The sequence below is a fragment of the Artemia franciscana genome, chromosome 18 (assembly GCF_032884065.1).
Source record: "Artemia franciscana chromosome 18, ASM3288406v1, whole genome shotgun sequence".
NCBI classification, from domain to species: domain Eukaryota; kingdom Metazoa; phylum Arthropoda; class Branchiopoda; order Anostraca; family Artemiidae; genus Artemia; species Artemia franciscana.
This window is the reverse complement of record NC_088880.1, coordinates 36,547,543-36,573,932: the sequence shown is the minus strand read 5'-3', so window position 1 is coordinate 36,573,932 and position 26,390 is coordinate 36,547,543. Positions and strand designations below refer to the sequence as shown.

Here is a 26,390-nt window from a genome sequence, read left to right as displayed (position 1 = left end):
AATTTGTATGATTGTGATAATGCCACATAAGGTTTTGATAATACAATAGAGCATTCCCTTTATATCAGGCAAGACTTTGATAATGTAGTGCAAGATGTTTGATAATATTAGACAAGATTTTGAAATACCATATGTATGCAATGCCTTTTGGTCAGTTCAACGTCCCCTTCAACATGCACTAACATTTTCAACTTAGTACTCTAAGTTGTTCCTGAGATATAGCTGTTATGCCCTTTAATAAACAGCATCAATAATCATGAATCCATTTATCATAGTTCACTATCCTCTTCAGCATTCCCTGTAGGTTTCAAAGTAAATTCCTTAGCTTCAGTAGTACTAGTAGTAGTCTTAATAGTAGTAGTTATAGTAGAAATAGTCGCAGTAGCAGTAGTACCAGTTGTAGTCGAATATATATTTTACCTAGCTCTACATCCTCCCTAACATGCACAGAAATTTTCAACTTAGTACCCTAAACCATTTTGGGATATTGCTGATGCGCCCTTTTGACAACGTGCATGCACAGAATATGTGACAAAATCGTTCAGTGTGCCGACAATAAGATAAAACCAAATATGAACAGACATAAAATCAAATAATCTTCAGTGCGTAGAACTACCACAAATCACCATCAATAAACAAATGAAACCAAAAACGAACAGAAACCAAGTCAAACTCAAAACAAACAGAAATTAACAAGAGTAGGGCTGAAATCCCCCACTAAGGGCTCAAGACAAGAACATAATTTGCACTTTATGAAAAAATTGAAGTGCATTGTCTGTTTAATATACATATTTTGATATTCATTCATTAAATTCTCAATAATATTTTATCTATTAAAGCTAAAAAAGGCAAAACATTTAAAATGTATCCTTTTCCAGTATCAAATTATGAGGACCCAGAGACCAAACCCTACTGCAGGAACACACTGCAAGGCCGACGCAGGGAAGCCAGTAGTCAAGAAACGTCGTTAATCCGAATAGTTACTTAGTCCAAATTATGTTCTGGTTTTGAGAAGGGATGGGGGTTGTCAACACTACTCATGTTAATTTCCACTTGTTTTGAGGTTGACTCAGTTATTTTTGTAATTTTTGTTCCTTTTGGGTTTCATCTATTTATTGGTGGTAATTTGTGGTAGTTTTACGCTTGGTAAGTTATTTGATTTTATTTCTGTTCATTTTTGGTTTAATGGAGTTCTTTCCTCGTCTTTGAAACATTAATTTTGTGGAAAAAGTTTTAAAATTAATTTCTGTTCGTTGTTATTGACATAGTCTTTTTCATGCAAAAAGAAAATAATATATATATATATATATATATATATATATATATATATATATATATATATATATATATATATATATATATATCTCTTTGTTTTTCAGACAGTTCGTGGTAACGAACTGTGAGCAAGGAGTGACCCGGATTAATAGTACTCGAAACTCTAAAAAACGGTAATTTGGATATCAATAGATTAATCAAAAGAACCAGCTTCTCATGCTGATTCCAAATATATAAGATTTATTAAGTTGAATTGTTCCCATTAAAAGTTACCAGCCTAAAAAAAATTGCCTGATTTTTTAAATAGGGGAGAAACAACCCCTAAAATCCGAGGAATCTTGATGAAAATCACAGTATCAGAGTCAGCGTAGCCAACCGAGAATCCTACTGTATAAGTTTTAAGCTCCTCTATACAAAATGTGGAATTTTGCTATTTTCACTAAAAGACAGACCACAGATGGCTTTTTGTCTTTTTGTTTGATTTTTCTGTGTTGAGGTGATCGTATGGAAGTAATGGTCCTAGAAGATTGGAAAAGGCCGCAATCAAAAGAAACTAAAAGTTCTAGAGTCCTTTTTAAGTGACAAAAATGATTGGAGGGCAACTCATGCCCGTTTATTTCCCAAAGTAATCTGATCAAAATTTTGAGATTGCCATTTGGTTCAGTATCTTTGAAAAATCAAATAACTATGTCTTTAAAAGTAAAATTACTCTCTACAGTTCTTGAGGAGAGGCCTGTAAGTTATGAAATTTACCCATTGTATACGCATAGTATTTGTTAATGGAAAGTATACAGGCATTTCTCTTGGGGGGGGGGACTTTGTGCTTTGGGTGGATATATGTTGGGAGGATCACGTTTAGTGACAGAAATTACGGGGGAGGGGGAAATTCCAGGGAAAATTTTTCACTGGTGGAATTGGACAGAATTCCTATACGAAATTCTTGTTAATCGTCTTTCATTATCTTTGCCAACTCAATTTTGCATGTGGAGATGTTCTAGGGGAATCGGCCAAAGGCTATTTCCAGTGTGCTTTGATTTTCGGAAAATTTATACAAGGGGGGGGGGAATTTCCAAATGATCGATAAACCGATTATGTATTAAAGTCTTTCAAATAAAAGTATGCTAAGAAGAATTTTTCATACTGAATCGACTGCCTGAAATTTTAAGGGGGGGGGATTTTCGGCAAGTATGGAACCATCTCGAAGGAATTTGAACAGGGAGGGGGTGCACTGTACGTTGGATGAAATTTCAGGGTAGGAGTTTTCCCAGAGGAAGGGAGGTATATTTCAAGGAAAGTGAGGCAGATTTACCGGTATCATTTGAAAAACGATTGGAATTTAAATAAATAAAACAAAAATTTTTAACTGAAAGTAAGGAGCAACATTAAAACTCAAACCGAACAGAAATTGTTCTGTATATGACGGGTTGTCCCATCTTCAATACCTTGCTCCTTACGCTAAAGTTTGACTGTTTGTCCCATTTTTTAAGAATGGCTACCAAAACACAAGAGCTGTTTCATTAGGATAGGAAGTTTTTTTAAAAGTCCTAACAGCTATAGCGTTAAGAGTAAGTTATTGAGGAGAGGACAATCCTTCATATACGAAATAATTTCTAATCTTCAAAATCACGTTTTTTACGGTAATTAAATAAAAAAACAAGTTTTTTCAAGTGAAAGTAAGGGGCAACCTTAAAAGTTAAAACGAACAGAAAATATTATGTATACGTGGGGGGTTGGCTCTTCTCAATAGCTCGCTCTTACGCCAAGGCTTTTTTTCTTAACTTTCAAAAGACGTTGTTATTCTTTTTTGACTCGGTTATTATTCTTCTGTGACAGCTTTTGTGACTCAGGAGTCATTCTTAAATAACTGGAACAAAAATCAAACCATGGTTGTTATAAGGTCACAATTTAAAAAAAAGTGAAAATAATATGCAAATTTCATAACTGAATTGGTATCTAAGCTGTGACTTTAAGTATGAATTGTGTTCAGTATCTCCATCACTTTTTGAAAGAAACGGACTTCCACGATTAGCCGATAATTCTACCTTCACTGATGCGATGAGGCGTCTAGTTATAGAGCAGCAGCCAAAAACTGAACACCGTCAAAGAATCAAGTGGCCAGCATGTAGTTCTCGATGGTGGGCACTGCTTCAGCCAATCTCTTGGGAAAACTCAACTTATGGCAGTATCTACAAAAAGTGCATTGACTACGTTGCACGGAAATACGGGGTGCAAAGAACGTCGTTGGTTTTTGAGAGATACGACCAAGCACCTTCATTCAAATACATCACCCATTTGAGATGGAAGGGGACACGATCGTACCAACAAATCAATTTTAGTAGGAATATGGTCTGTTCTATAAAGAAAGAAGTGTTGCTAAGTAACTTGAAGAATCAGTAAGCAACCATAGTCATGACCAGTGAATGCCTGATCAAAGCTGGGTGTCAGGCATACCAATCAAAAGATGACACCGATCTTGTCATTTTTATAGCTGTTGTTCAATCTACTTATTTTATGTCTACTGTCCTTGTTGAAGACGACACAGTTCTGCTTATACTCCTGTTTTATTACGTACAAACAGGTAGCCGATCTACTTTTACTCTTAGACTCGAGCTGGAATCTCAAACAATAGAATTTGGCAACGAAACTCATACTTGGATCTCGTATATGCAGCACAATCGCGTATGTTCACGCCTTCCTTGGGTGCGATTCAACTTCTCGTGTCTAAGGCATTAGGAAGTCAGTGGGACTACAGATTCTGATAAAAAAAAACACCCATTTTTAAGAATCCACTAAAATTTTTAGCGGATTCCCAAAAGCACGCTACAAAAGACCCAGGGGTGAAAATGAAAAAAAAAACATAAAAATTTGTTTGTATACATTTTTGTTACTTCTTTACGAATGACACAAAATTTCAGAGTAGAGGGGAAGGGGTTAAAATCTATAATCCTTCCCCCTGGATACGCCTTTGCTAGTGGGGATTATTTGTGGTGATAGAAAAACTGTGATAAAAACATTCCCATTACCCACTATCCAACAAGCACGACGTGTCAGCAGCTGGGGAGAAAGCAATACTGTTTTTGTATAGGTGTCCAGGCTCAATTCCAACCCTCAATCAGTTGCGTCATCTCAAATTCAACGTGAAAGTTGCAGCATCTGCTTCGTGTGTTGAGTCTAGACTTCTCGCTCCCGCCAGTGATACTTGCAGCTTCCACTCATTTCGATTTTATTTGCGAGTTGAATCATAGATAACCCTAGGATGTAATCTCTAGCCTCCCCAGTTCGGTTGGGTAATTCAGAATGGATTATATCTCCCTATTTTGGTAGACTCCCCACTATTCCTAACTCTCTCCTTGCAGTTTTTCACTGTAACTGTGCGAATCTGACAGCTCAAATATGCGGTGGATTTGCAAAAGAAAATATAATAACTATAATTTATTCCTCACGCCTCTCAATGCAAAATTTCCACATAACTGACACCTTATTAGAAGAAAATGTTATGGCAGGGCGAAAGGCGGATCGACTGCGACAGGATTTCCATTTAAAGTCGTCCTACGTTGAAAGTCTCGAGATATGGTATGTTAATGTTTAGGCTATTGGAGAAGGCTTCCAGTGATTTCATCTTTTCGACTGGGAATGGCAGTTTGTTCCAGATCCTGATGGCCCAGGGTATGAACGACTGATGGTAAGAATTAGATCTTGTAATCTTCATCATCACAGGCTCCAATTGCAGACTGTGCGATCTTGTGTTGCTTTGGGTAATTATTTGAACAAGCTTGTCTTTTACGTTCCCAAAATTCTCGTGAACTATCTTGAAGAGGGTTTTTAGGTCTAAGATCGTTCTTCTTGTCTCAAGTTTATGGATAGTGAGCCGTCTTAGAGCTTCGTCATACGGAAGGTTTCTGAATCCTTGAAGTCCTTTTACAAAGCGTTTCTGAACTCGTTCTATTCTGTCAATATCCTTTCAAACAGTTCGAGGTAACGAACTGTTTAAGGAACGACCCGGCTCAATAGTAAACGAAACTCTAAAAAACGGAATTTCGATGTTAAAAGATATATCAAAAGAATTAGATTTTTATGCTGATTTTAAATATATAAGTTTCATCAAATTTAGTCTTTGTCATCAAAAGTTACGAGCATGAGGAAATTTGCCTTATTTTGGAAAATAGGGGGTAACACCCCCTAAAAATCATAGGATCTTAACGAAAATCACATCATCGCATTCAGCGTATCAGAGAACCCTATAGAAAAAATTTCAAGGTCCAATCTGCAAAAATGTGGAATTTCGTATTTTTTGCCAGAAGACAAATCACGGGTGCGTGTTTATTTTTTTATTTTTTTTTTTTTCCAGGGGTCATCGTATCGACCAAGTGGTCCTAGAGTGTTGCAAGGGGGCTCATTCTAACGGAAATAAAAAGTTCCAGTGCCCTTTTTAAGTGACCAAAAAATTGGAGGGCATCTAGGCCCCCTCCCACGCTCATTTTTTCCCAAAGTCAACAGATCAAAATTTTGAGATAGCCATTTTGTTCCGCATAGTCGAAAACCTTAATAACTATATCTTTGGGGATGACTTACCCCCCACAGTCCCTGGGAGAGGGGCTGCAAGTTACAAATTTTGACCAATGTTTACATACAGTAATGGTTACTGGAAAGTGTACCGACGTTATCAGGGGGATTTTTTTTTGGTTTGGGTGTGGGGTTTAGGGGAAGGGGCTATATGGGAGTATCTTTCCTTGGAGGAATATTTCATGGGGGAAGAGAAATTCAATGAAAAGGGCGCAGGATTTTCTAGCATTACTATTAAAAAAAAACATTGAAAATATAAACATGAAAAAGTTTTTTCAATTGAAAGTAAGGAGAAGCATTAAAACTTAAAACGAACAGAGATTACTACGCATATGAGGGGCTCTAAAAATACTTTAGCATAAAGAGCGAGGTATTTAGGAGGAGATAAATACTTCGCTCTTTATGCTAAAAAAATTTTAAGTAATTTCAACTATTTATTCTACGGCCTTTCTGATTCAGGGGTCATTCTTAAAGAATTGGGACAAAACAAGATTTAGTGTGAAGAGCGAGGTATTAACGAGGGGACCAACCCCCTCATATATATAACCAAAAATATAAGAATATAAAAGTTTGTTACGTAAGTTAATTCTTAAGTTACGTATATTTTTTACTAATAAAAACGTTCGTTAAAAATTAAAAGATTAAGTTGCCTTTTTAAGTGACTTTTCCAATTTTAATTGGAAGGCAACTAGGCCTCCTTCCAAACCCCTTATTTCTCAAAATCGTCTGATCAAAACTAAGAGAAAACCATTTAGCCAAAAAAAGAATTAATATGCAAATTTCATTTTAATAATTTATGTACGGAGAGCCAAAATCAGACATGCATTAATTCAAAAACTTTCAGAAATTAAATATAAAAAAAAGTTTTTTGAAATGAAAGTAAGGAGCGACATTAAAACTTAAAACGAACAGAAATTACTCCGTATATGAAAGGGGTTTTTCCTCCTCCACACCCCGCTCCTTGCGCTAAAGTTTGATTCTTTCTCGCAACTCTACTTTTTAAAACAATAAAAACTTTAGCGTAAAGAGCGGGGTGTCGAGGAGGAAAAGCCCCTTTTATATACGGAGTAATTTCTGTTCGTTTTAAGTTTTAATGTCGCTCCTTACTTTCATTTCAAAAAACTTTTTTTTTATTTAATTTGAGATATGGCGACCAGATGACAGTGGCGTATTCAAGCTGTGGCCTGACATAGCTTGTGTATGCTGAGATCTTTGAGTGAATGTCAAGGTATCGTAGGGAGTGATTGAGTAGCCAGAGAGTATTTGATGCTTTACCCACAACCAGACCGATATGCTTTTCCGGTTTGAGGTCCAAGCTCAGAATTACACCTAGATCCTTTTCGCAGGTAGATTTTGTCAGGTCGATACCTTTCATTTTGTATGAGTACTTCTCAAAGTCAACCTCAATCTAAAAAAAAAAACATTTGTGAAACTGCTAAATGAGCAGACTTTGTATATTTGGAATTAGTGGATTTTCCTGAGTTGGGTAGTCAAAGAATCATTTTTCTTGCAATTTTTTTTAGTCAAACCGTCTCTTCCTGGACTATTTTTAGACATTGTCTTCTGGCTGGTTAAAAATACGCCACAACTCGTGCCGAAAGTTCTAGCTTATAATATAAGCTGTTCTTGAGATATTGCTTTGTCACCCTTTTGACAATCTACATGCTCATAGCTCCTTTTGATGTAGTTCAACATCCACCTAAATATGACTTGAAAGTTTCACCTTAATATCCTTACCTTGACTAGTAGCAATAGTTGTAGTAGCAGTAGAGTTAACAGCTTTAGCTTTAGTAGCACTAGTAGTAGCAGCAGTAATAACAGTAGCAGTAGTAGTATGAGTAACAGCAGTAGCATTGGGATCCAAATATTGTCTTTTGGTTAGTTCAACATCTCCCACAACCATCCCTGTAAGTTTCATCTACAGAAACATAACTGATCCTAAGATATTGTTGATATGCCCTTTTGACAACCTACATACATACACCGTTTTGCGATTAAGATCACCTTCCACGGTAAGAATTCCCTGAAATTTTCATCTTCATACCCTCAGGGATAGTTGCAATAGCAGTCACAGTAGTAGTATAGGTAGTACAAGCACAAGCATCAATAATAATATTAGTAGAACTAGTAGCAGCAGTAGTATTACAATACTAAGTTTTAGTCAGTTTAATATCCTTATCATCAAGTCCTGAAAGTTTCAACCTAATACAATTAGCCTTTGGTATAACTCTCCCGATATGTCTTTTTGATACCTGTATATTCATATACTTCTTGCAGTTTTTATCTGAATGCTTTTAACCTTAAAAGTAGTTGCAATAGAAGAAGTAGTTGGAGTAATAGTAATAACAGTAGTAGAACTAGTAAAAGTAGCAATGGTAGTAGTTTTATTAGTAGCGTTCACATATTGTTTTTTGGTCAATTGATCTTCCCCTCTAAGCATTCTCTGAAAGTTCCAACTCAATACCAAAATCAGTTCTTGAGATACGCCCTTTTGACCATCAGAATGCACATAGTGTCTTTTGATTTATTAAAACATACCCTCAATATTCTCTCAAATTTTCACCTTCATGGAGTTAGCCTTAATAGCACTAGTATCACAGCAGTGGTGGTGGTAGTAGGAGAAGTAGTAACAGTATTAGTGTTGCATTAGTAGTAGCAGTAACAGTAGAATTAGCAGTATTAATAGCATTAGTAGCATGTACTTGTTTCCTTTTGGTTAGTTGAACATCCTCCAAATGATGCCCTGGAGGTTTCGCCTTGATACGTAAGCCGTTTCAAAGTATTAGGGATGTGCCCTTTAGACGCCCTCTTGATTTCCCAATCTTGATAAAAGCCCTTTTGACAATCTGGATGCACATAGTGTGTTTTGATTTAGTTTAAATTCTCCTCAGTATTCTGTCAAATTTTTAGTAGAAGCAGTAGGAACTACTACTAGCATCAAACCGCAGCATGAAGCCGCCTGAGGCCAACACAGCTACGCACACTCCCACTTCATCCCAATCTATTCAAAGTCTCCCTCTTTATACCCTCCCAAGAAGTTCCCCTTTCCTTTAAATCTTTCTTTATGACATCTTCCCACTCCAGACGAAGACGACGTGCTTTCCGCTTAGCCCTAGACGGTATTCGGCAATCTGTCATCCTTCATCTACAGAACTTGCCCTAAACATCTCAACCTTTCTTTAATTATAGCCCTAGAAAGCGAGATTGAACCACACATTTTCGTACAGCCTACTATTTGAAATAAAATCAGTCAGCAGAGTACACAGAACAATCCGTAGGTAATTTTTCTGGAAAACATCTAGTAAATCCTAACCCGCTTTTTGGAGCGCCCATGCTTCAGAATTAATAGCTATGTATTAGTAGTAGTAGTAACAGCAGTAGCAGCAATAGTGCTGTATTAGTAGTAGCAGTAACAGCAGTAGCAGCATTATTAATAACAGTAGTAGCAGGTACATCTTGTCTTTTGGTAAGTTGAACATCCCACTCACGACGCCCGAGGATTTTCCTCTAGATATGATAAGCCGTTCCAAAAATAGTGCTGATCCGCCCTAATCTGCAATCTGTATACACAAAGTACGTTCTGATTTAGTTCAAATTTTCCCTCGACTTTACTTAAGAAGTTTATTTAAATATTCTCGGCGCTGGTAGTATTTGCTACACAACCAGTAGTTTTAGTGGTAGTAGTAGTCATTGTCATAACAGAAGTTATAGTGGTAGTTGTAATAGTAACATGCATATATTGCCGTTTGTGTCAATTGATCATCTCGCTTATCATTTCCTGGAAGTTCTAAATTAATATACTTAGTGAGATATGAGGTATACATTTACTAAGAAAAGAAAACAAACACTATTCGCCATTCCCCTGCCAAGAAAGGCTACTCAATTCAAAAGAAACTCAACTGATGAAGGAAAAAAGAAAGAGGAAAAGACAAGAAGAAAACAGAAAACAAAAAAAAATTAACAGAACAAATTTAACAGCAAAATAAATCAGGGAAATGCCTTGAATAGAATGACAGCCTGGAACGGGCCTTACATCAAAATCACTCATGAGATAATAGAAACTTCTTTACCCATGACTTGGAAGCCGAAAGACAAGGCACATTTTTCACACCCTCGGGCAAAATATTCCAAACGTGGGGACCATAATGGCGAATCACAAAAGTTACCCGAGTGGTACTCCTAAACTCATGAGTTAAGTTATTAGCTTATCTTGTATTATGATCATGACGTTCTATATTAAAAGTAAAAAGACTTTCAAAAGCAGGGGTGAGCGGGCGATTGAAATATTTATACGAGAAAATCTCCACTTGGTAATTTCGAATTTGGGATAAATCCATTAACTTATTCTTTTTAAAATGCTCATGAGCAGGAACCTCATCAGAATCCTAGAATTCCGATAATTTTAAAGCTCTATTCTGAAGTTTTTGTACTCTTTTGAAACATGTTACAAAATTACTGGCTCATATAGAGCATCCGTAGCTAATATATGGACAAAATATAGAAAATAAATCATTTTTAGAATCTCTTTTGGGACTAGATTTTTAATTCTTCGCATCACCCCAAGACCTCTGCTTAATTTCTTAGCTATCGCATTTGAATGGTTTTTCCACGACAGATTTTCATCAATTAAGAACCCCAAATATTTCGTTGTGGCTACTCTTTTTATCACATTTTCTCGAACCATGAATTGATCATTGCCAACACTTGACGAAAGTCTAGAGAATATCATGAAAAAAGTTTTAGAAAAGTTTAGGGTTAACAAATTTTGTTGAGAAAAAGTTAGAAATTCAGAGACAGCACTATGCATTTTATTATACAAAACATCAAGCGAAGGCGCAGCTAGAAAGAGCAAAGTGTCATCTGCAAACAGGATGACACCAGCCTCCGACAGGTAATGCTTCACTCGATCAATAAAAATGATGAAAGAATGGGTCCCAGGATTGACCCTTGTGGGACCCCGCACTCTATATTCTTTTTTGAAGATAACAATGATCCATCCTGTGCTATCTGATACCGATCGTGTAGATATGATGAAAAACACTCAAGGCTTGAATCCTTCACTCCAATCGAGTCAAGAGCTTGAATAAGCTCTGAGTGGTCCACCGTATCGAACGCTTTTTTCATATCCAAAAACACAGCTGCAGGTACAAGACCAGCTTCAAATGCACCACTAATCCAATCAACCAATTTCAGAACTACCTTATCTGTAGATAGCCCTATTCTGAACCCAAATTGGTTTTCCTTTAGAATTTTATTCTTTTCAATATAATAAATTAACTGGGCATGTACAGCTTTCTTATATAACTTAGAGAAAAATGGGAGAATAGATATCGGTTTTTGATTCGATGGGTCATCCTTTTTCCCTCCTTTATGAAGAGGAACCACTCCTGCAATCTTTAGTGCTTCCAGGAAGACTCCAAGATCCAGAGAAAGGTTGATGAGGTGCGTCAAGACAGTTAAGACACTCGTTTTTGCGGCTTTTATGAGTTTCAGCTAAAACTCATCCATCCTGCTAGACCTCAACTTCATCGTAGCCAGGAATTGTGGCACTTCCCGTTCCTAATATCTTGAATATTCAAAGGAATTCTCACTTGCAGGCTGTCTTTCAAAAACAGATTCAAAACTCACAGATGTGCGTAGGTTATCCCGCTTGACAATTATGCCCTTTTGACAACCCAATTGCACATAATGTGCATTGATTTAGAACTCTTGCCCCAGGGCTCTGAAGGGTTTTGTCAACTTGGAGGCATTGTTAAATGTTCTTTGGACTGTTTTTACCAAAATGGCTGTCTCATAACTTCAATCAGATGCGTTTGGGGAAAAGAGGGCTTGGGGGCCTAGATTCCCTCCATCTCTTTTGAATCTTAAAAAAGAACTAGAACTTTCAATTTCCAATCAAACGGACCACCTCGAAAGTTAATACGATCACTCCTTCCATAAAAACCTTATATACCCCCGGGTCATACCCTGCAACCCTTGCCCCCAGGCTCTGGGGGTTTGTTTCAACCCCAAAGCCATTGTTATATGTTCATTGGACCATTTTAAATAAAATAGCTATCTCGAAATTTCTATTGGATGCATTTGGAGAAGTGAAAGTGGGGTGGGGGGCTAGTTTCCCTTTGATCACTTTTGACTCTTAAAAAAGGCACTAGAACTTCTGATTTCCAATCGAATGAGACCATTCCAGAGTTTATGCGACCACCCGTTCCGCGAAAACCTGACGTTTCGATAATGGGCAACTAGCAAAACTTAAAGCCATCGCCCAAAAGGTTGTGTGTGTGTGGGGGGGGGGGTTAATCCCTAAAGATAAAATTGCTGGACCTTTCAACTATGTTGAACAATATGGCTATCTCAAAACTTTGATTAGGATTGTTTAGGGAAATGATGGGCGTGGAGGGAGGGGAATGGATGCCCTCCAATCACTTTTGACTCTTAAGACGCACAAGAACTTTCAATTCTCAATCAGATGAGCCGTTCAAATTTCCAATCAAATTTCTACGACAAATCCTTCCATACGAAGTATCGTGGTCAGAAGATACAAAAAAAAAATCACATTGTGTCCACATTGTTCTTTACTTATGCAGCGCTATTGCACTGCCTATGATAAGAAATATCCGCAATAATTAAATGTGCACGCAAGACTGTTGCTCCCGAATCGATGGCGATACTCCAGGAAATCACTCCCTTCTAATTATCGGTCACTGTGCCAACCTCGTGTTATTTACATCACCGGTGAATTTAATCTGCTTGTCGAGATTGACACTGATAAAATTAATAGGTGCTATTTTAGATACGAGAGGGGGAATGGATGCCCTCTAATCACTTTTGATTTTCAATCAAACTTCTACGAAAACTCCTTCTATGCGAAGTGCCTTGGTCCTGAAGATAAGAAAAAAATTATATTATGTCCACATTGCTCTTTACTTAGGCAGCGCTATTGCACCGCCTATGATATGATATATCCTCCACAATTAAATGTGCATACGAGACTGATGGCGTTAATTCAAGAAATTGCTCCCTTTTAATTATCATTCACTGTGCCAACCTCATGTTATTTACCTCGCCGGTGAGTTTAATCTACTTGTCAAGATTGACACCGATAAAAATAATAGGTGCTATTTTAGATACAGGGGAGAAGGGAATGTACACCCTCTAACCACTTTTGACTCTTAATACGCACTAGAACTTTCAATTCCCAATCAAATGAGCCATTCAAATTTCCAATAAAATTTCTAATACAACTCCTTCTATACAAAGTGCCTTCGTCAGAAGATACAAAAAAATTACATTGTGTTCACATTGTTCTTTACTTAGGCAGCACTATTGCATTGCCTATGATAAGATATATCAGCCACAATTAAATGTGCATGCGAGACTGTTGTTTCCGAATCGACGGCGATACTCCAGGAAACTGCTCCCTTCTAATCATCGTTCACTGTGCCAACCTCATGTTATTTATCTCGCCAATGAGTTTAATTTATTTGTCAAAAGTGACACCGATAAAATTAATAGGTGCTATTTTAGATACGGGGGGGTGGATGCCCTTTAATCCTTTTTGGCTCTTAATACGCACTAGAACTTTCTTTCAATTCCCAATCAAATGAGCTTTTCAAGTTTCCAATCAAATTTCTACGACAACTCCTGCTATACAAAGTGCCTTGGGCAAAAGATACAAAAAAATTACATTGTGTCCACATTGCTCTTTACTTAGGCAGCACTATTGCACTGCCTATGATAAGATGTATCCGCCACAATTAAATGTGCATGCGAGACTGTTGTTCTCATGGCGATACTCCAGGAAATTGCTCCCTTCTAATTATCGTTCACTATGCCAACCTCACGTTATTTACCTTGCCGATGAGTTTAATCTACTCGTCGAGAGAGACACCGATAAAATTAATAGGTACTATGTTAGATACGAGGGGGAATGGATGCCCTCTAATCACTTTTGACTCTTAAAACTCACTTTAACTTTCAATTCCCAATCAAATGAGACATTCAAATTTCCAATCAAATTTCTAAGACAACTCCTGCTATCGACAACTCCACAGATAAAATTAATAGGTGCTATTTTAGATATGGGGGGTGGATGCCCTTTAATCCTTTTTGGCTCTTAATACGCACTAGAACTTTCTTTCAATTCCCAATCAAATGAGCTATTCAAATTCCAATCAAATTTCTACGACAACTCTTGCTATACGAAAGGCCTTGGTCAGAAGATACAAAAAATTACATTGTGTCCACATTGTTCTTTACTTAGGCAGCGATATTGCACTGCATATGATAAGATATATCAGCCACAATTAAATGTGCATGCGAAACTGTTGTTCCCGAATCGACGGCGATACTCCAGGAAACTGCTCCCTTCTAATCATCGTTCACTGTGCCAACCTCACGTTATTTACCTCGCCAGTGAGTTGAATCTAGTTGTAGAGAGTGACACCATAAAATCAATGGTAATTTTAGAACGCAAAGATTCTATTGTTTATTCCTAACCGGCACCGAAATTCCTGTAACGAAAAATTTGGAATTATGAATCCAGTCAAAGAGTGGTCAAGAATCCGATAGAAGTCTGTGACAAAAGCGCTACTGAATAGACGACGTTTTTCTATGATAATAACTTAAGTGTTTCTTTTTATTGGTGTGCTTATTTTGTTCTTTTTTCTTGATCCACTATGTCTTTTCTAGATGGCGGTTAAATAAATTATTATAATTATCATATACATTTATTGCATATATATAGCTGAAAAAAAGTTTTTGAAAAAGATACGTTTTCTTGGAGTAGGTTTTCTTGTAATATACCTGGAATAGCGTCCCTAGTTTCAAAGATGAAGTACATGATCAGAAAATTTGAAAAAAAAAACAACCTTTATTCTACATTACATAAGAATCTCGTTACAATCACAGATTCAACGTTTAAAATGAGATTTCTAGAAAAGCAACTATAAATCCTACAGATAGTTAAGTAGTATTAGTGTCAAGTAACTCTTTGAGCCTTTAGTGTTTATAGAGTTTATGAGTTATTTTTTTAGTTTTTGGCTTTTTCTTACTTTGCTGTCCAGCTCCAAAAGACTTGCCACTAACAAAGCGATTAATCATATCAAATGCCCATTTCGGCTGATCATAGGGTAGGATATGTCCTGCATTTCTTACTAATAGCTGTGTAAAATTGCCAACCTCTTTTGAATAGCCGGCAACCTCCCCCTCAACATACCATATTTTCCTTTTCTCTAGCTTGTATTTTTCTTGGCCACTCCACTTCAGTGTATCCAAAAAAGCCTCTGTTGTAGGGAAAGGTATAATTACATCAAGTTGTCCACTGTAAATCATTACTTTATAATAATCCATCAGAACTTCTAGCCACGGTTTTACTGATTTCATGATATCATCATATAAGTGCTCATACACTTTCCCTTCTTCGCCAAAAACAATGGAACCAGTGTGAATTGATTTTCTTACATCCGGGAGGGAAAAAAATTTAGCATAATATTCAAATTCAACAGGTTCATCTTGCAAAAGAAAATTGTAGTAAAAACTAAGACCTGTGGTCTTTTCAAAATATTCTGAACTGACGATATCAAAGAGCCTAGTTGCTTCATGCCAGTCGCCACGATGTATGGCGTCTTTAGCTTCCGCCGCTTTGCTGTGCAAGAGTTGCCTGCCGTGTTTGTCAGCCAATCCTATCTCATATAGAAAATTTCCATAGTCAAGCATATGAATAGGATCGCAAAGACCATCACCAATGGCTAAGCCTAAAATGAATAACTGGGGTTATGCTCAGTTTCTGCTCTTAGACATTATTAGGAGGGATGGGAGTAAAGATTATATGATAGTTTTCTAAAGGGCCCCTTTAAGCCTTTCCTTGTGTGTCTGTCGGAGAAACTAGGTCTAAATTGTTAAAACAAGAAGGGAGATAATAATACTCTGTCCAGATCTTTAAAGTAAATACAATTACTTTTCAACAGCAAGAGGCAACTTTAGATACCATAGGAACTAAACTTAAATATTATAAAACTTCTGTTATTATCTTAAAAAATGAATAGTTTCAGGAATCCTTTCGAATTTAATCAAATCCCAATATATATACTATCTATTTTTTATTTATAACCCATCAATAAGAAACGTGTAAATAGCGGCGTAAAACATATAGAAAAAGAAAGAAAAGTACTTAGTGAAAAATATATACTTTCAAGAAAATGGAACAGGGGAAGTATTTTTTTACTATTCAAAAGTTTACTATTTAGCACGACAACTTTACAAAAAGCATCCTTCGTCCCGAATTTTGACAGAATCTTCCCATTAGGTACCATGGAGGGAGAAAAAGAAGAAATTTTCAATTCCAGAAATACTGAATGCCCAAAGAAAAATATCATTTTTATTTAATCCGGAAAGATGTACAACAGAATGATGAAAAAGTCAAAAATAATTTACATAAAGCCTTAAAATTATACAAACTGTTTACAATAATTCTCGAATATCCAAGCTCAATTTTCATTTTTGAGCCGAAAATCAATTGAGAACAGGAAAATCTTAAAATTGTTGGTACTGTTGATGCTCAACCGTCTACAAAAGGAACAGAAAACGATTTCCATGCCATGGCGCGTGCGTAACATACAATTTCCTTCCCCATTTAAAAATTCTAAAATAGCGATTACAGCTGTTGCAATTTCATCCATTCCCTAAATTTATTTCTTACCCTCTTACAAAAGAGAAAAAATTGAGCACAAAAACAGAGGAAAATTACAATTAACACAAAACACAAACGAAAAACGCAAACAAAAGTTCGAAATTCAGTGGAAGAGGTAGGCAAGACGGATATGAAGACCAAAACGGACCTTCCATTTCCAGCTTTTTCACTTACTGTTTACGGAAGCGATTAATTCAGCGAAAAGAAGTAATTTAGTAAAGAGGTGCCATATACAGTAATTCAAGAGTTCAGTCTCATTTAAAATTTCAAAAAATTTGGCAAAAAACTAGAAAACTGTAATTTCCGTGCCAGAATTCTATGTTTTATTAATAATAGTTTTATTAATCAATAGAATGATTGGTAAGTGCAATAGGTAAATCAGATTTTTTAGCAATTTTTTCAAATTGAAATAGTGACTTTTGCAACCTTGAATGTGCTGTCTCAAAGGTGTTGCCCTTAAAATCAGATTATGAGCATATTGTATGTTAGCATGGGGGAGGTTCATGTCCCAGAGGAATAGGGAAAACAGGAGACAGCTCAGGACTGCGCCCTGTGGAAGGCCTTTGGTTACTGTAGTTTTGAGTGAGTGGGCTAGATCTACAAGAACAATAAAAAGTCAATTTCCAATGAAAGGTTTAACTGCTGTGACTGCGATATCGCTGTGACTGCGAAAATCTATCTAAATTGTGCTTTTTTAGGGTTGAGTGTTTCTTTTTTTTGTAAGCAGACGAAGACCCAAGAGTAGGGTACTCGCACTAAGCGACACTTAAATAAAGACCAATCCGAACAAAAGCTTCAGAAATGTAACTGAGTAAATTCGGCAGACTATCTTTACTTCTGCTAATAACAAGAAGGTCATCAGCAGATGGTAGATATAAAACACTAGACAACCCAGAAAAATATGTCGGAGGTATATTACTGATTGCTTGGGCATATTTTGAAGAAACTATGTGACAAAAAATACCATGTCTAACTCCTTTCTGATATGGTACTCTTTTTTTTCAAAAAACGAACCATCGACTCTAATATAAAAAAAGAAGATTATTACCAATACTAAAAATTGATCGCTAATGGCAGAAAAATTAATCGCTTTCGCAAAATGTAAGTGAAAAATCTGGAAATGGTTAGTAGAATCAAAAGCTTAGGAAAAACCAAGAGCGCAAAGGTGAATAGTAGGGTTATTTTGAGAAGCATCCATAATAAGAGAAGAATGAATCCGGTGAGTATGACTGCATCCAACCACAGGCCAAAAACTAAGCTGATCTTCCCCAGATCAATCCCAGATGTAAGATAGGGAAGAAGAATATATTCAAAAACTTTACTCAGACAGCAAGATATCGTAGTGACTCGATAAGAGGAGCAATGAAGAGACAATTTATCTTTTTGAAGAACTGAAGTTACCGTGCGGCATAGAAAGCTATCGGGTACAATAGAAGAACTTCAACAAATTTAAAATAATAACAGAAGGTTTCAAATCAAAAGTTTGCAGTCGGACAGAAGATGAAGCGCAGAAATTCAACAAAAATCATTAAACGAGGATTTAATTCATTTAAGAAGTTTCAACGGAAAATAAAGACAGAGCAATAACATGAGACTGCGAAACCGTAGATGATTTATAATAATGAACAAACTGAGGAATTTACTTTTGAACAAATAAACGAATAGTACCCTGACCAAGCTTGTGCAAAAACTGGAGAACCCCTAACAGTCTCAACCGTCTCCGGGGCATGAACTCTGTCCACTCTTTACGCGAACTCGAAAAATTAAGGCCCTTATACCAAATAGCTGTACGGTATTTTTTATACTTTCGATTTGTCCTTTGCTTTATACCAAAAACCACGCATCTTTCAGCCGTAACACAACAAACCCACACCCGAAGCCAAAACTTAACTTCATTTTTAATGGCTTTTAGTTCACGATCGAAATCCCAATAGAGTTTCCAAGCCTTAGATCTTACACTAGTTTTTGGGACACTAAATTCTTCTGCACATTTTAGACAAGAAATAATCTGATTATGCAGGGTGACCCAAAAAGATGCATACCCATATTTTATTCGATAAAAATCCATTTTTTAATGAATGTCTTTTCTGTTGCAGGACGTGAAAGATGAACCTATGCATGATCATTTGCGGCTATAGTTGCCCTGAAAATGTTTTGGACAAATCAGCATAAGATATTCTCACTGGAGACCTATTTTGTGACAAAATTATACCAAAGTGTACAGATTCAGTTTTGAAAACATTTCCATTGTTGCAACTTTCCATCAAAATCAACAATTGTTAGTTGGATTAAGAAGTTTAGAGAGAAAACAGACAAACAGAAGACAGAAAACAGACAGAAGAAAACATTGCTGCAGTGAGGGACTCAGTAGGATGAAGCCCTAGGGAATCAGTGTGTAGACACCGCTAAGAACTTGGAAAATGACAAGGGAGTCGCTATGGCATGTTCTTATGTCTGATCTGTACCTATACCCATACAAGATTCAAATACAGCAAAAATTAACTGATGATGAGAAGAAAAAGCAAGTAACAATGTGTGAATGGTTCTGTAATGTGCTTAAAAAGATGAAAACTTTCTTGAGAATGTTTGGTTCTTGGATGAAGCCCATTTTTTGCTTTCTGGGCACTTCAATAGCAAAAACAATGTATACCAGGGAAATCCACAAACAATTGAAGAACTGAAAACTGCCATCACAGCAAAAATAAGAGCCATCCCGAAAGAGGAATGTAGAAAAGTGGTTCAAAACTTTGCCAGACAAGTACAGGTTTGCTTGCAACGAAATGGTAGACATTTGGAACACATCTTGGGAAAGCCATAAATTGACTAAAAATTGATAGAAATAGCTGAAACTCTGGTGAATGGTCTTCCATAAACTGAATAATGTGTGGTCACAACTTGAAATAAATACCTTTTTAATCAAAACCACAATTGAAATTTTCATGGGTACAAATCTTTTTGGGTCACCCTGTAGTAAGTATTTACATCACTGTGTATTTGCAACATAAAAGATTATTGAAGAAGTTGATAAGGAACGTGATAAAGAACAAATAAAAGTATTAAAATACATTAATAAATGTTCTTGGAGGAACATTTTATCATAACTTTAGAGCATCACATCAATTACAGGGTCCTTATCATGCGTCCCGTTAATATTAAAAGAAGCATAGGTGGATTTATTTTATAATTTATAGTTTTTTTGTTGTTTTTTTTTTTTTTTTGAAGCAAGGACACTTTTTATCGCTGGGCAACTTCTCTACTTGGCAATACGGAGCACCCGGATTCGATCCCCACTGCAGCAAGATTGGGCGACAAGCTTGATACTAGTCCCTGTAAAAAACACTCAGTAATTGAAACGTCAACTCGACTCCCTATGCACCAGCAATGGCTGAAGAGGATCTTTATCCTTATCCTTTACATAACAACCGGTTTATATAATAACTCTTTATCATACAAACCCTTTCTATAAGGGTTTATATTTTAACCCTTTATTATATAAAGGATTATGTTATTTATATTTACATGATTAAGTGATTCTAAGGTGAAAAATACGTATTTGAACCCGAGGAAAGCCATTCTAAAGTTCTATAATTATTCTTTAACAGTGTAAATGAGCAATTATCTTACACAGAAGTATTACTTGAAAAATATAGAATTTTGTTCTAACAATAAAACCCCAGAGCAGTTTCTTCATAATTAGTAAAATCAATTAATATGGGACAAAAATAATTGAGTGACGTAAAATAACTTTGTCAATGTTACGGCAACTATATTTGATCATTGATAAATATTGTCAATGGCGACTTTATCTATAAATGTTGGGAGTGCTTTATCCACATGTTTCGATATAAGTTGCAGCGGAATAAATAGATATCTTTACAAAATATTTTGTAAAGATATCTATTGGAAGTTGGAAATGGCATTGGAAAATTGGATTGGAAATGGCAATGAAATTTTTGGAAAAAAGAAAAATTTTATACGTTTTTGTGCTGTTCAATTTTGAAGCTGTTGTTTTCGTTACGTGTAATAATCTCTGTCCGTTTTAAATTTTTACGTTGCTTCTTTCAGTTTAAACAAAACTTATTGGAAGCTCATTCGATTGGAAGTTGAAACAGCCGGTGACCTTTTTAATAGTCAAAAGTGATTGGAGGGCAACTAACAACCCTCCCACGCCCACCCTTTCAACCAAACACAACTTAGGAACAATGGGGATTATTTTCCAAGACAGTGGAATTCAATTCAGTGGATATTTTGGCCCTATGTCCACGGGTCGTCTTCAGAACAACACCAGAAAAAAATATGTTTATATAAACTTATATTAAAATGTGAAAATTAAAACTAAAAATGTTTTTAAAAGAATTTTTGAAACAGCCCTAGCATCCTTACTTCAACGAAGGTCAACCAGGACTGATAAATAAAATGATGTGAGATGTTAAATGCATTCAAACAAAACAGAACAAAATAATTAAATAGAAGTTTTCAAAACTAGTTACGTTTTTTTGGCAACTTGCGTCAAAGGCCTTTTTGTAACTGGTTCAATACTATTATAAATTGGTTTAATAAAATATTTTGTTTTAGTGAAATTGGATTAGTGAAAAACAGTATTTCTAAATATTGAGGAAAAACCTTACATGTGTCAAAATAATTTCTAATTATTAGCGCGTATTTATATCATTTCCAGCATTGATCTTAATTATAGAGAGACGTTCATCATTTACACAAGCAATTTACTGATACAAATGCGATGCAAGTTTTTAACTGTGATGAAGCCTGGCAGAAAGACGTAAGTGCATAATACTAGGGAGAGGCTGTTCCACAGAAATGTTCCCAGGGAATGGGCATCATTTTTACAAAATATTTGCCCTATAAATTGACATATTCATGTTAAGTACCGATCAAATTTGTTACTTCATATGTATTATTTGATCTTTACAAAGAGTGCAGGTGCTATACATCTCTCCACTTCAAAACAGTTCATTTTCTAAGCATTTATACCTACATTAAAGCACGGGGAGAGGGGTGGTTACTCTCACAGTGGTATTGTTTATATTGTACATGAGTATACTGAGAAAACAGTTATGTTAAGGAAATCGTTTGGTTCTAAACTATGTACTGCTATAGTTTTGAAAGAATTTTAATTTGTGGAACTAAAGGAGAGCAATTATGAAAGTAAAAATTTCACCCCTTTACGGGTTTCGCTTTATTTATCAGCTCATCTTTCCTTTTTTGGGCTAAAATTGAGCTCTTAAATTAGAATTTCTCTTCCTCTTCTTCAGTAACAAAAATGAAAATATTGTGGATGATTGATCTCTAAACTGAATTTGAAAATGCCGAAGATTTCTAAAGTATGTGTTTAAAGAACAGCGTTAAATGTGCTTCAATAACTGATGCTTGATATACCATACTTGAGAAAGTGCTTTCAAAAGTTAATATTTTTCTAAATTATCACATTTTGGAAGACTAAATCTATATATTATCTTGGACTACCTGGAGAGTCTGTTGGACAAAAGTCACAAAAAAATCGATCCGTAAAGTTTACTTTGTTTTTGAGGGTCAGAAGAGAAATTATCTTAACCCCCCATTCTACCCTAAAAGCAATGATATTCCTCAAGTTTCCAACTCGACCTCCAAACTTTGAGACAACACAAAGTATACTTGTCAAACAACGCTTCAAAATTCTCCCTTTTTAAAAGGACCTTTTGATTGTATATAATCTCTGTAACGAAATATAGCTGTTTCTCCATTAGGCAAAAAGGACGCATACTCTCTTGCGAGGAAAAACTGACTAACTGGATCTGCACTCTCCAGGGAAACTGGTATTGCCTGCTCTGTAGCATTCATAGCATCACGTCATCGTTTTCAGACCAGGTATTGATTGGCTGCATCTCACCAATACTAAATCGTATATAGTAGAAATTAATAGATTCAATTTTCATATTAGTATATTCGAAAAATATAGTTGAGGAATGCTGTGGAGAGTGATCGAATATCACCATAAAGAGAAGTTCTGAAAATCCTGATATAGATATTAATAAAATAGAAAGCTTACCTTTCAGGTTAATCCTAACTTTAGCTGTTGGATTTTCCATATGAATCTTGTATGATATTGCCGGGACATATTTTCCTGGAAGATTTTTTAATACAAATTAGTCCAATATTATTCACATAAAGCATCGCAGTTTCTCAGAATTTAATTGGCCCTTGCAAGACCCCAAATCTGTCAACTAGGGACCTTAGGAAGATTTAGATAAAAAAAAAACGCACACAAAAGAACTAGTTACATGATGAATGAAAGAAAAAAAAGTTGAATAACTATAGAAATAAACGAGGATTGAAACACAAAGAGAAAAAGCAATACGAATAAGACTAGTACTGATACAACTAATAAATCCCTGCAGCACCAAGCCACCCGAGGTCAACACAGCTACGCACGCTCTTTCTCCATCTCAGTCTATTCAAAGCTTCTGTATTTACGCCCTCGTAAGAAATTCCTATTCCCCTGAAATATTTCCTAACGACATCCTCCTACCCCATTCGGGGCGACCTGCTTTTCACTTACCCCTAGACGGTTTACCAACAATGACGATCTAGGACAATCTGTCATCCTTCATCCTAAAAACGTCTCCTAGCCATATCATCCTTTCTCTGACTATAGCCCTAGAAAGTGGGACTCAACCCCATTTTCGTACACCTTACCATTTGTGATCAGTTGGTCAGTCAGTCGGGCACCTAAAACAATCCGTAGGCAATCTCTCTGGAAAACATCTCGAATTTCCTCTTCCATTTTTCTGAGCACCCACGCTTCAGAACAATACATCCCCTCTGTCATCACTATCTGCCAATATTCTAATCTTGATTCGCAGACTTATCTTCTTATTCTTTGAAATAAAAATACTCTGAGCCGTGGCTATTCTGCTTTTAACATCTTCACTGCTCCCATCGTATTTACTAGTAATGCTACCTAAGCAAGTGAAGCTGTCTACTTGATCGATATTACAGCGACTGACTCTTCCTGACATTAATTTTAATCTCATTCTTGCACCCCAAAACCACTAAAACCTCCAAAAGTTCATTCATTTTGCTAACATCAAAGATCTTAAACAATCAGCATAGTATAGGTTTAGGAGAGTTCTACACCCTCATTTGATTCCGTATTCTCCCGTTGCCTTGGCTGTGCTCTTTAGGACAAAGTCCATGAAAATGATCCATATAAATGGAGATAAAACGCAACCCTGTTTAACTCCTGATTTAATACGAAGCTAGCTACTAACCTCATTTCCTACCTTATCTGGTATACCCTAGAAAGATAGGACCTTCGCTGGAGCCCTTCTATTGGCTGAATTAAACACTTACTCATAATCTATAAAACTGAGGACTAAAGGCGTTTAATGACTCAGGTTCTTCTGAATTATTGATCTAAGAATGAAAATTTGGTCGACGCATCCTCTACCCTTCTGAAAACCGCACAGTTTTTCTCTTAATACCATCTACAACATCTCTAAGTCGAATATTCTCTACCCTTCCTAGAACCACACTGTTTTTCTCTTGAAACCTCATCGACAACATCTTTAAGTCGAATATACGTTATCATACTAAGTAATTTTCTTTTTACAGAAACCAGGCTAATGCCTTAATAATTTCCACACTCATCGCTTTTCTTATGCATGGTTTTAATTAAAGATTTCCTAAAATCGCTAGGTACTTCCCTTTTTTTAAGAATCATTTTCGTAGTCTTCAGTAACTTAACTCTAACCTCACAACCACCATATTAAAAAAAAAAAAAAAAACATCTACCACTCGATCAGCACTTTAGACTTATCATTTTTTTTATCCTGTTAATACTGTCACTAATTCTTCAGCACAAAATAATTCTCCTTTACGTCCAAAGTGTCTTAAACTTTTAGACGTTCAATAATGAAACCTCGTGTTTACTTGTTTTGAAAATATTGCCGTTTCGTTTCCGTGCCGTTTCCAGCGAGTGTTTTACGCATTTATACTTTTGAAAGGAGGCAGAATAGAGAAGGTTTTCTACCCGGCTCACTCTCACATAACGTCCCTAGGCCTGAAATAATACAAAAAGAGAATCAAGATTGGAAAGGCCCTTAGCAGTTGTTAGTACTGATTTAGTATATCTAAGCGAGAAACTTAAAAAAGCATTTGAAATGCTAGTCCATTGTAAAGCCTGTTTCAGCAGGAGTATTTTTGTCCGTGTGTACAAAGTTTTTGCTATGCATCATGTCCTCGCATTGACTCTATTTTGGAATATGTTTACATCTACTGAGAAAAGACATATCCGGTTTCGATTTTTTCATCTTGTGTAATTTCTCTTATGAGTTCTTAGGGTATAGGTTAACCGAGCCACTATTTACGGCTGAGGAGGGTTGGGTTCGCTTTTCTGTGTAAGATGGATAATTCAAATCACCTCCATCCTACTATGTGATGGTAGGTTATTTATACGTTATTATATGTATCTTACTTGTATTATTTGCATAATATATTATTCGAAATAGAGTGTTTTCAATGTATGTTTTTTTTGCTCCATTTTTGAACCCAGTTAATGTTTGGTCAGCTCAGAGGCACAATTAAAAACTTAAGTATTTAATAAAGGTGAATATTTTGTTATTACTTTACTATTTTTGTTCTAACGTCTTCTGTCTCAAGTGCCGCATAACTTTTCATAGCCTAATCACATAACTACTAGAATTATACGTAGACAGATGCAATAATGCCCCCCCCCCTTCCCTGGGTGCCTCTATAAATAATGACGAAAACCACACTGTCTTTCCATCATACAAAACAAGAGAAGATAACGAGGAAATTTGTGAAAACAGTTTGATAATTTTTATTAATTATATTAATTTATTTAATTTATCAATTAATTAATTTATTTAATAGGTTGATAATTTTATTCAATCTAAGCGGATATTTCTGCTACATAATCAAAAGCCGTCATCAGCTAGATAACAAACTAAATAGACAAGTCTTCCTTTTTTGTCCGTTTTGACCGAAAATATTGACCCTGACAATCTTTCAAAATTTATTTTATGATTTTAATTTGAAAATTTATTTTTTCGATGAGATTTTTTGAATAAATTTGTTTACTTTTTATTATTTTTATTTAATTTGTTATCTCACCGATAACAACTGTTGCACATAGCCTAAATATCCACTTAGGTCGTATTCACTGTCTTCAAAAATGTCCTTGTCATCTTCTCTTGTTTTGCATGGTGTGCCTATGATAAGTGATTTATATCCCTTCCCAAAACGATTAACAAACCTTTTTAAACCAAACTTTTACTGTCTTTAATAAAAATCGCTTATTGATTCTTTTTTGGAATTCAAAAAGACGAGAAAAAAAAACATTTTAGGTCCAAAGTTTTTTAAACTTTTTTTAAGGTGTCTTCAGATTTATCTCAGGGTGACCTCTCTCCTATATTCCGCTATTAAAGTAACCAAAAGTAAAATCGCTTTTGGCTCTAATTTTAAGCATACCAGTAAAAAGTTGAAAAACCAATTTCCTATTTTGAAAAATATGACAGTTCTCAAGTAAAAAAAAAAACACACACACACACAAAACCGTGGTTTTAAATCTGTTCAGCAACTACAAGAACATGTTGATAAGGGAATCAATTAGAATTTAGTTCAAGAATGCATTGAAGAATACTAAGTTTCAGGTATGTTGAGATATCAGTACCTTGCAAGTGTTAATATTTATCAAGATCTACTTCAAATTCACGACCGTATTGCCCCACTCCCCCCCCCGGAAAAATCTCAGGATTTTTAGAATATTGTCTTATGCTTTTCACACAGTCTACCTGTTTTTCCAAATCGTCACTCATCCACGACCGTATTGCCAACATTTCGCAAT

The 26,390-nt window shown here is 35.8% G+C and overlaps 1 protein-coding gene across 3 annotated transcripts in view; it reads right to left on the bottom strand.

Annotated features, from left to right (window-relative positions):
• Nucleotides 1-14,687: 14,687 nt before the first annotated feature.
• The window catches only part of LOC136038962 (probable serine carboxypeptidase CPVL), a 29,443-nt gene continuing 17,740 nt past the window's right edge, over nucleotides 14,688-26,390 (bottom strand). For all 3 annotated transcript variants that reach the window (XM_065722481.1, XM_065722479.1, XM_065722480.1), the window contains exons 5-6: nucleotides 22,572-22,646; nucleotides 14,688-15,590 (exon numbers count right to left, since the gene is read on the bottom strand). In XM_065722481.1, the coding sequence (XP_065578553.1) occupies nucleotides 14,836-15,590; nucleotides 22,572-22,646 (830 nt within the window). In that variant the 3' untranslated portion in view covers nucleotides 14,688-14,835. The remainder of the gene's footprint in view (nucleotides 15,591-22,571; nucleotides 22,647-26,390) is intronic.